This window comes from Panulirus ornatus, chromosome 14, assembly GCF_036320965.1.
Source record: "Panulirus ornatus isolate Po-2019 chromosome 14, ASM3632096v1, whole genome shotgun sequence".
NCBI lineage: Eukaryota > Metazoa > Arthropoda > Malacostraca > Decapoda > Palinuridae > Panulirus > Panulirus ornatus.
Genome location: NC_092237.1, coordinates 42023319 through 42033667, shown reverse-complemented (window position 1 = coordinate 42033667; position 10349 = coordinate 42023319). Strand labels below are relative to the sequence as shown.

Here is a 10349-nt window from a genome sequence, read left to right as displayed (position 1 = left end):
TAGTATACAACTAGGTTATAAGAGACCATGTTATTGTTGTTATAGTATACAACTAGGTTATAAGAGACCATGTAATAGTTGTTATAGTATACAACTAGGTTATATGAGACCATGTAATAGATGTTATAACATACAACTAGGTTATGAGATCATGGAATAGTTATAGTATACAACTATGTTATAAGAGATCATGGGATAGTTGTTATGATATGCAGCTAGGTTATAAGAGACCACGGAAAAGTTGTTATAGTATATAGCTACATTATAAGAGGTCATGGATCAGTTGTTATAGTATACAACTACATGATAAGAGGCAAGGTTAGCTGTTATAGTATATAGCTAGATGATAAGGGTCATGGGTTAGCTGTTATAGTATATAGCTAGATGATAAGGGTCATGGGTTAGTTGTTATAGTATATAGCTAGATGATGAGAAGCCATGGGCTTAAAGCAGGGTCTAAAACAATCCACTATGACACAGTTTTCTTTAGTCGAGCAGCTGGAATGACAACAAAGGGTTATGGCGTGTGGTGTGCTACTGCAGCCCTGGAGGGGACCACAGCGACTGCCTCTCAACAGTCAGTCGAGGCAGAGAGGCTGATGACAGGACCCAAGGTGCCCAGTGGGGTGACGGCGGCCACAGTGATGGCGTACTCGGTGCAGGGACTCAGATCTGTCACTTGTGCCTCCACTTCGAAAGGCAGCTCACCTTCGGCTGGCGGCAAGATGTTCTTCGAGTCTGTCACGCCCCCGGGACCCGTCCACTCTAGGTGGTAGGACTGCGCGCACTTATCGTTTTCGTCTGGGCTCCACCAGGTCAGGTCAAGCATCGTCTCCGACTTCTGCCTCAGCTCGAGCTTGCGGGGTTCGCTGGTGACCTGTTCGGAGGTGGCGGCTCGCGTGGTCACCCATTTACTTCGTAGTCCGCCGGGAGACACCGCGCGCACCCTGATCTCGTAGGCGGTGCAGGCCTCCAGGTTGTTCATGTTGTTATCGAGCCTGGGCGAGTGGATGGTGGCTTCGTGAACCTTGGCAGTGCCCTGGTCGGTGATCTGGTAGTCATACTCAACAGCGCACTGAGGGTTCACCACTGGCGGGTCGAAGTTGACCTCAATACTGTGAGGGGTTTCCTGCACGACCGTCAGGTTCTGGGGCTCGCCAGGAGCTGCAAGGTATTATGATGGACGATAAACGAGAGAAATCTCTCTCTCTCTCTCTCTCTCTCTCTCTCTCTCTCTCTCTCTCCATAAAACATTATACAACGCAGTTTACATTATAACTATCCACACAGACTATACAATATCAGCATTAACAAAATACCCTTAAAGTTTCGTCTCCCACTGACCATTTCACGGCTGTCATAAATGTTCGGACAGACAATTTCATTTCGTTAAGGCCATCCGTGTAGTTGGTAACACTTCATCATGTGTGACTATGATCCTAGTGTCGTGGAACAGAGTTGGCAACACTTCAGTATGCCTGACCGTGACTTGAGTGATTACGGCAGATTAGTGACTTACGGTAGACCAGTGACTTACGGAAGACTAATGACTTAAGGAAGACTAGTGACTTAGAAAGATTAGTGACTTACGGAAGACTAGTGACTTACGGAAGACTAGTGACTTACGGGAGTAATGGGTTACGGAAGACGAGTGACACAGAAAGACAAGTGACTTCCGGAAGAGTAATGACTGAGGGAGGAGTAGTGACTTAGCGTAGAACTGCTGTCTGACTTACCAGCCTCGAGTGTACTGTCAGACTGCCAGGTGGTGTTGCCGTGGGCGCCGGAGGGCGTGACGGGCGTGACGGAGACGTGGTAAGCCGTGCAGGAGAGGAGCTTCGTTAGCGTCTCCTCCGTGTCCTTCAACGTGTTACACACTTCCCCAACTTCCTGTAGGAGAGGAGAGCGTCCGGTGAGAGGACTGTTGGCTACTCCCTGACCTGACCTGACCTGACCTGACCTGACCTGACCTGACCACAAGATGAGGACGCGGTCATTCATCACTCCAGGAAATGTACACTGAGTGGTTGTGAGAGGGAACAAGTACACAGTGGTGTGGGAGGGAGCATGTATTCAGTGGTTGTGAGAGGGAACAAGTACACAGTGGTGTGGGAGGGAGCATGTACACAGTGGTGTGGGAGGGAGCATGTATTCAGTGGTTGTGAGAGGGAACAAGTACACAGTGGTGTGGGAGGGAGCATGTACACAGTGGTGTGGGAGGGAGCATGTACACAGTGGTGTGGGAGGGAGCATGTATTCAGTGGTTGTGAGAGGGAACAAGTACACAGTGGTGTGGGAGGGAGCATGTACACAGTGGTGTGGGAGGGAGCATGTATTCAGTGGTTGTGAGAGGGAACAAGTACACAGTGGTGTGGGAGGGAGCATGTACACAGTGGTGTGGGAGGGAGCATGTATTCAGTGGTTGTGAGAGGGAACAAGTACACAGTGGTGTGGGAGGGAGCATGTACACAGTGGTGTGGGAGGGAGCATGTACACAGTGGTGTGGGAGGGAGCATGTACACAGTGGTGTGGGAGGGAGCATGTATTCAGTGGTTGTGAGAGGGAACAAGTACACAGTGGTGTGGGAGGGAGCATGTACACAGTGGTGTGGGAGGGAGCATGTACACAGTGGTGTGGGAGGGAGCATGTATTCAGTGGTTGTGAGAGGGAACAAGTACACAGTGGTGTGGGAGGGAGCATGTACACAGTGGTGTGGGAGGGAGCATGTACACAGTGGTGTGGGAGGGAGCATGTACACAGTGGTGTGGGAGGGAGCATGTATTCAGTGGTTGTGAGAGGGAACAAGTACACAGTGGTGTGGGAGGGAGCATGTACACAGTGGTGTGGGAGGGAGCATGTATTCAGTGGTTGTGAGAGGGAACAAGTACACAGTGGTGTGGGAGGGAGCATGTACACAGTGGTGTGGGAGGGAGCATGTACACAGTGGTGTGGGAGGGAGCATGTATTCAGTGGTTGTGAGAGGGAACAAGTACACAGTGGTGTGGGAGGGAGCATGTACACAGTGGTGTGGGAGGGAGCATGTACACAGTGGTGTGGGAGGGAGCATGTACACAGTGGTGTGGGAGGGAGCATGTACACAGTGGTGTGGGAGGGAGCATGTATTCAGTGGTTGTGAGAGGGAACAAGTACACAGTGGTGTGGGAGGGAGCATGTACACAGTGGTGTGGGAGGGAGCATGTACACAGTGGTGTGGGAGGGAGCATGTACACAGTGGTGTGGGAGGGAGCATGTATTCAGTGGTTGTGAGAGGGAACAAGTACACAGTGGTGTGGGAGGGAGCATGTATTCAGTGGTGTGGGAGGGAGCATGTACACAGTGGTGTGGGAGGGAGCATGTACACAGTGGTGTGGGAGGGAGCATGTACACAGTGGTGTGGGAGGGAGCATGTATTCAGTGGTTGTGAGAGGGAACAAGTACACAGTGGTGTGGGAGGGAGCATGTACACAGTGGTGTGGGAGGGAGCATGTATTCAGTGGTTGTGAGAGGGAACAAGTACACAGTGGTGTGGGAGGGAGCATGTACACAGTGGTGTGGGAGGGAGCATGTATTCAGTGGTTGTGAGAGGGAACAAGTACACAGTGGTGTGGGAGGGAGCATGTACACAGTGGTGTGGGAGGGAGCATGTATTCAGTGGTTGTGAGAGGGAACAAGTACACAGTGGTGTGGGAGGGAGCATGTACACAGTGGTGTGGGAGGGAGCATGTACACAGTGGTGTGGGAGGGAGCATGTTTCAGTGGTTGTGAGAGGGAACAAGTACACAGTGGTGTGGGAGGGAGCATGTACACAGTGGTGTGGGAGGGAGCATGTACACAGTGGTGTGGGAGGGAGCATGTACACAGTGGTGTGGGAGGGAGCATGTACACAGTGGTGTGGGAGGGAGCATGTACACAGTGGTGTGGGAGGGAGCATGTATTCAGTGGTTGTGAGAGGGAACAAGTACACAGTGGTGTGGGAGGGAGCATGTACACAGTGGTGTGGGAGGGAGCATGTACACAGTGGTGTGGGAGGGAGCATGTACACAGTGGTGTGGGAGGGAGCATGTATTCAGTGGTTGTGAGAGGGAACAAGTACACAGTGGTGTGGGAGGGAGCATGTACACAGTGGTGTGGGAGGGAGCATGTACACAGTGGTGTGGGAGGGAGCATGTACACAGTGGTGTGGGAGGGAGCATGTATTCAGTGGTTGTGAGAGGGAACAAGTACACAGTGGTGTGGGAGGGAGCATGTACACAGTGGTGTGGGAGGGAGCATGTATTCAGTGGTTGTGAGAGGGAACAAGTACACAGTGGTGTGGGAGGGAGCATGTACACAGTGGTGTGGGAGGGAGCATGTACACAGTGGTGTGGGAGGGAGCATGTACACAGTGGTGTGGGAGGGAGCATGTATTCAGTGGTTGTGAGAGGGAACAAGTACACAGTGGTAAGAAACGGTAAGAGTCCAAAGTGGGTGAGGAATGCATGTGATAAAGGGATTTGTTCAAAATAACAGGCGCGGACGACTCTTGTCCTGGTCCCAACGCTACGTGAGAGGCATGTGGAGGGACGTGGTCTTTCCTGGGCCTGGAAAGGTTCTAGGAGGGGCAGGTGGAGGGAGGTGAAAGGCAGGTGGAGGGACGTGTGAGGCAGGTGGAAGGACGTGAGAGGCTGGCGGAGGGATGTGAGAGGCAGGCGGGTGGAGGGGCGTGGTCGTACCTCGTCGTTGTAGTAACAGAGGAGGAAGTGGTCGACACACTGCATGCTGGCGTCCCAGCTGACGTGCAGCGACACTGTGGTGATCATGTCCAACGCCAAGGAGTCCACGGGACTGGGCTCTGTTGGGCAGACGACAGCCTTTCATGAGGATAACGGGCTGTGTTAGCGAAGGTAACGGGCTGTGTTACTGATAACAAGCTCTGCTAGCGAATGTAACGGGCTGTGTTACTGAGGTTAGGGGCCGTGTGAAGGACCGAGTTAACAAGAGGAAGCGGCACGAGTGGGATAGAAAGCTGTGTTGGCGAGGTAGGAGGCTGCATTTTGAGGGGTATGGAGCTATGATAATACAATAGCTATGTTGTGAATCTAATGACCCTATTTTGAAAGGGGGAGAAGATTGCTGCGGGGATCTTCATAGGGTAGTGGAATTTTTGAAGGTCAGACGGAGAATTGCTGAGTTACATAGTTCAATAGATACACAGACCACACAGAGTCAAGGACCAAGCCAGGTGGTCTGGCCTGAGGGAAGGGATGGTCACTGTCGGAGATGTGTTGGTGCTGGCAAGCACTGTGTTGATTAAGAAATAAGACGCTGTGTTGCCCCGAGCGGTCGTAGGTTTTGTTAGTGGAGACTGTTCTTAGATATATAGGATGTATTAGAAGTGCTGGAGGCTGTATTATTAGAGGCATAGGCTTTGTCAGTAGTGATGGAGATTGTGTCAGTAAAGGTATAGGCTTTGTTAGTAGTGGTGGAGGCTGTGCTAGTGAAGCCACAGGCTTTGTAAGGTGTGCTGGAGTGTGTGTTAGGAGAGGCACAGGCTTTGTTGGGTGTGCAGGAGTGTGTGTTAGTAAAGGTATACAGGCTTGGCTAGTGGTGACTCATCACTACATTCCTACACTCTTTGCAGCTGTTTTCTTTGTGTCTTGTTCGATCTGCGTGATGTCTTGTCTCGTAACCCACTTGTATCTACTGTCTCTAAAACCAACGTCTTCCTCTTTTCCTTCATAAAACTCCGAACAAGTTTCCCATTTCCTCTGACGAGTCTGAAATCCCACCAGTCAACACGGCAAATATATACGGTATCCCGGCAATACCTATACTGGAAACCCCTCATCACACGAAGAGCCAAGCCTAGCAATGGAGAAATTGCAAGTCCTGTTCTGGTGTCGATGATTCTTCACTTACAAAGCCATACAATGAAGAATAAACAGCAGCAGACCACTGGGTCCTCTCGAGGCTGTTTGTGGTGATGGAATAGATATGAGAATTTAGTGTGGTAGGAGTAGAAGAGCGAACTGATGATGACTTATAGGTATGTAATTGTACACTAAGAAGGCTCAACTAATCGTCAGTCGTGGACTCGAAGCGAATTCTTGGCCATGTCTATTCGCACAGGTATCTGCGGTGTTGCTTTTAACCACTTTTATTACTGAATGATTCCATGTGTCAACAATCCTCATGAAGAAAAAATACTTCGCCTCATTCTAATGAGGCAAAGTAAAACGTTTGCCTACGAGCTTCTATCCATCACTGGGACTGACATCAGACAAATCTAGCCGTAAGTAGATTCTTAGGTCAAGAGTTACAGACTTTGATGAGATACTCCGAGTTTACAGTTGGGAGATGACGGGGTCCAAAGCAAGGTTTCTTAACATGTGGTCCATGGTCCATTTTCCAGTCGTTTACAGAAGGATAAATATAAACAGATAGATAAACAGTAGATTCAGTAAATGAATAAACATAGATAGTTGTTGTTCGCTGATGATACAGCGCTGGTGGCTGATTCGGGTGAGAAACTGCAGAAGCTGGTGACTGAGTTTGGTAAAGTGTGTGAAAGAAAAAAGCTGAGTGTAAATGTGAATAAGAGCAAGGTTATTAGGTAAAGTAGGGTTGAGGGACAAGTCAATTGGGAGGCAAGTTTGAATGGAGAAAAACTGGAGGAAGTGAAGCGTTTTAGATATCTGGGAGTGGATTTGGCAGCGGATGGAACCATGGAAGCGGAAGTGAATCACAAGGTGGGGGAGGGGGCGATAGCTCTGGGAGCGTTGAAAAATGTGTGGAAGGCGAGAGCATTATCTCAGAAAGCAAAAATGGGTATGTTTGAAGGAATAGTGGTTCCAACAATGTTATATGGTTGCGAAGAGTGGGATATAGATAGGGTTGTATGAAGGAGGGTGGATGTGTTGGAAATGAGATGTTTGAGGACAATATGTGGTGCGAGGAGGTTTGATAATGAAAGTAATGAAAGGGTAAGAGAGATGTGTATTAATAAAAAGAGTATGGTTGAGAGAGCAGAAAAGGGTTTATTGAAATGGTTTGGTCACATGAAGAGAATGAGTGAGGAAACATTGACAAAGAGGATATGTGTCAGAGGTGGAGGGAACGAGAAGTGGGAGACCAAATTGGAGGTGGAAGGATGGAGTGAAAAAGATTTTAAGCGATAGGGGCCTGAACATGCAGGAGAGTGAAAGGCGTGCAAGGAATAGAGTGAACTGGAACGATGTGGTATACCGAGGTCGACGTGCTGCCAGTGGATTGAACAAGGGCGTGTGAAGCGTCTGGGGTAAACCATAGAAAGTTTTGTGGGGCCTGGATGTGGAAAGGGAGTTGTGGTTTCGGCGCATTATACATGACAGCTAGAGACTGAGTGTGAACAAATGTGGCCTTTGTTGTCTTTTCCTAGTGCTACCTCGCGCGCTTGCAGGGGGAGCGGGTTGTCATTTCATGTGTGGCGGGGTGGCGACGGGAAAGAATAAAGGCAGCAAGTATGAATTATGTACATGTGTATATATGTATATGTCTGTGTATGTACATATATGTATACGCTGAAATGTATAGGTATGTATATGTGCGTGTGTGAACATGTATGTATATACATGTGTATATGGGTGAGCTGGGCCATTCTTTCGTCTGTTTCCTTGCGCTACCTCGCTAACGCGGGAGACAGCGACAAAGTACAATAAATAAATAAATAATTACATTTTTATCAGTACTATCTCCGATGAGAGTTTGGATGGTAATGTTTGTTCTTGATTGTGACTTCAGACCCGGTATGATACTCGGTTTTTGCTGAAGGTGGTCCACAGACATAGCGGGTGTCCGTAAGTGGTCCACACATATATGGTTAAGAACCCCCGCCCTAAAGCCATCCACCGGATAAGTTCTTACATTCTGACCTGAAAACTCACTTGCCCTGAGCTACAGTGTTGTTTCTCTTTCCTTATCCTAGAAGTATTTCCTTATCCTAGAAAAAGATGTAGTCATGTGTAAGAGCAAGTGATGCATTCAGATTGTCAGCCCAAGTCCTCCAGAGGAGACACAACAGATATCCTTTCGACCACATACCTCCTTCAAGGGTTCCAGCATCCCGTTCAGAGTAGGGCCCCTTGTAGCCAGATCTGGAGACGGCAGCGACCTGGAAGGTGTAGTTGGTGCAGGGGATGAGGTCGGAGATGGTGACGATATTGTCGCTGGACGGCTCTACCTCCACCCTACCAACCTCCTTCGTCTGTTTCGCAGTGTCGACCTTCTCACTGTACGACACCTGGTATCTGCAGGTCAAACATAACAGGAGACTTTAGGTGGAAAAAAAAGTGGACCTTGAAAGATGATAAGAGATCGGGATAAATCAAGAAAGACGCACGAGCAGGTAATAAGGAGTGACTTAGAAAATAGAATTTACAACATGCAGGTACTGGCAAGAAGCAGTCTGCTGCTGTGCCTGACGGAGTGAATACTTAACCAAGGTTTGTCACCTTCTTGGTCAGATAATGCAGCCAAGGCTGGGCGAAGGTCAGTCTGTGAATGAATCTGTAGCACAGATGATCCACCAACGTAAGGGTAGTGTGACCCACTGGTTTATGTATCATAGAATGACCCACCCGGGTCATGGTGGTGTGACCTACTGGTGTATGCAGGACAAAATGACCCACCAGGGTCAGGGTTGGGTGACCTACTGGTGTATGCAGGGCAAAATGACCCACCTGGGTCAGGGTTGGGTGACCTACTGGTGTATGCAGGACAAAATGACCCACCTGGGTCAGGGTTGGGTGACCTACTGGTGTATGCAGGACAAAATGACCCACCTGGGTCAGGGTTGGATGACCTACTTGTCAACGCAGAAGGCGCGGTCAAGCGGATCATCCCAGGTGATGGTGACGGTGTCTAGGGTGGAGAGGGCAACCTCCACGTTCCTCGGAGCTCCAGGAGCTGGAAAAGACGTACTAGTCAGTTTTGTGGCGTCCAGCATATTGCTGGAGAGCATGGAAAATGTTACAAAGGACGTCAGCAGACTGTTAAAGGGCCTTAATTTACATTAGACACAAGGCTCCACCAGATGCCTTAAAAAGCTTATGCAGAAACTCTCAAGAACTCGCCTGAAATACTATTTGGGATATCACCAGAAGAGGGAGTAGTGTCACAAGAGTGGAAGAGAGCTAATGTCATGCCAGTCTTTACGAAAGAAGATCGAGAAATTGCCTTGAATTACAAATCGGTCTCACTGACGACTGTGGCCTTTCAAATACCATGAAAGTCAGTCAGATTGTAAACTAATAGTTATCTGCAGAGACGACATAAGTAAGAGAAAGCATGGGTATAGGGAAAGGAAGTTGGGTGTATTGTGGATGTATAGCTGGGTGAGTTGTGCGTTCTTGGACTGCCAAATCAGGAGTTATGCGCCATACCACACAGGGACCATAAGGGTGAGATTCCATGGATGGATAGAAAACTTTCTCAGTGGAAGAAAACACAGGACGCACGTCGGAGGTGACGTCCCGAAATTGGTTTGGGTTACCAGTGGTGTGCCGCAGGGCCGGGTCCTGGCATCGTTGCTCTTCGTGGTGTACTTCCGTACATGGCCCGCCAGGAGGACTTGCTCATACCTGAATTTGTTTGCAGGTGGTGCTAAGGTCAGGAGAATGACGAGGCTTGCATCAGCTTACAAAGGAACTTAAACAAACTCTAAAGATGGTGTGGCACATGGCTGCAGATACAGTGATGAGGATGGGACACAGCGGAAAAAGGCCTCGATACGAGGAATATGTGTGCGAGAGGGACTTGGGGATTGAAATGATTCCTAGCCTCTTGCTAGAACAACACGCCAGAATGATTGTAAACGAGGCAATCGTCTGCCGCAAAATGCTAGAATTGAAAGTATATGGATAAGACCCAAAATGTAATATGTATTTTCAAGTTTGGTCACGTTACAGAAGCCCTGCCTAACCTGCTCCCCTGGCCAGAGCACCGGTACTGACTGACCTGCTTCATCTGTGTTGACCATGAAGACGAGGGAGTCGGAGCTGGGGAGACCCGAGGGCGCCAGGCTGGTGACAGTCACCTCGTACACGGCGCACGCCTCCAGGCCGCGCATGTTGTACGTGTTGGTGGCTGTCTGCTCGCACAGGGTCGTCGCACCGATCCCGTACGGCCGGTAGCACACCTGGAAGTGGCGATTAGGAGGTTGGTAAGACAAATCATCGGGTGGGTAATTCAAGTGGATGGGTGTGTAGGACAGACTGGTTGAGGTGTAAGGCCGCCGGGAAGAGGTAAAGGAAGAGTGGCTAATACCATTTTCTTTTACAGGTTGTCATACCACTTACACTAAGATGCTAACGGGTCAACACGTGATTTGAAGA

The 10349-nt window shown here is 49.3% G+C and overlaps 1 protein-coding gene across 1 annotated transcript in view; it reads right to left on the bottom strand.

Annotated features, from left to right (window-relative positions):
* Nucleotides 1-470: 470 nt before the first annotated feature.
* Nucleotides 471-10349, bottom strand: part of LOC139753351 (von Willebrand factor A domain-containing protein 7-like) — a 64558-nt gene continuing 54679 nt past the window's right edge. The window contains exons 21-26 of the mRNA XM_071669707.1: nucleotides 9973-10153; nucleotides 8823-8922; nucleotides 8059-8264; nucleotides 4713-4831; nucleotides 1737-1890; nucleotides 471-1164 (exon numbers count right to left, since the gene is read on the bottom strand). Coding sequence (XP_071525808.1) covers nucleotides 572-1164; nucleotides 1737-1890; nucleotides 4713-4831; nucleotides 8059-8264; nucleotides 8823-8922; nucleotides 9973-10153 — 1353 coding nt within the window. The 3' untranslated portion in view covers nucleotides 471-571. The remainder of the gene's footprint in view (nucleotides 1165-1736; nucleotides 1891-4712; nucleotides 4832-8058; nucleotides 8265-8822; nucleotides 8923-9972; nucleotides 10154-10349) is intronic.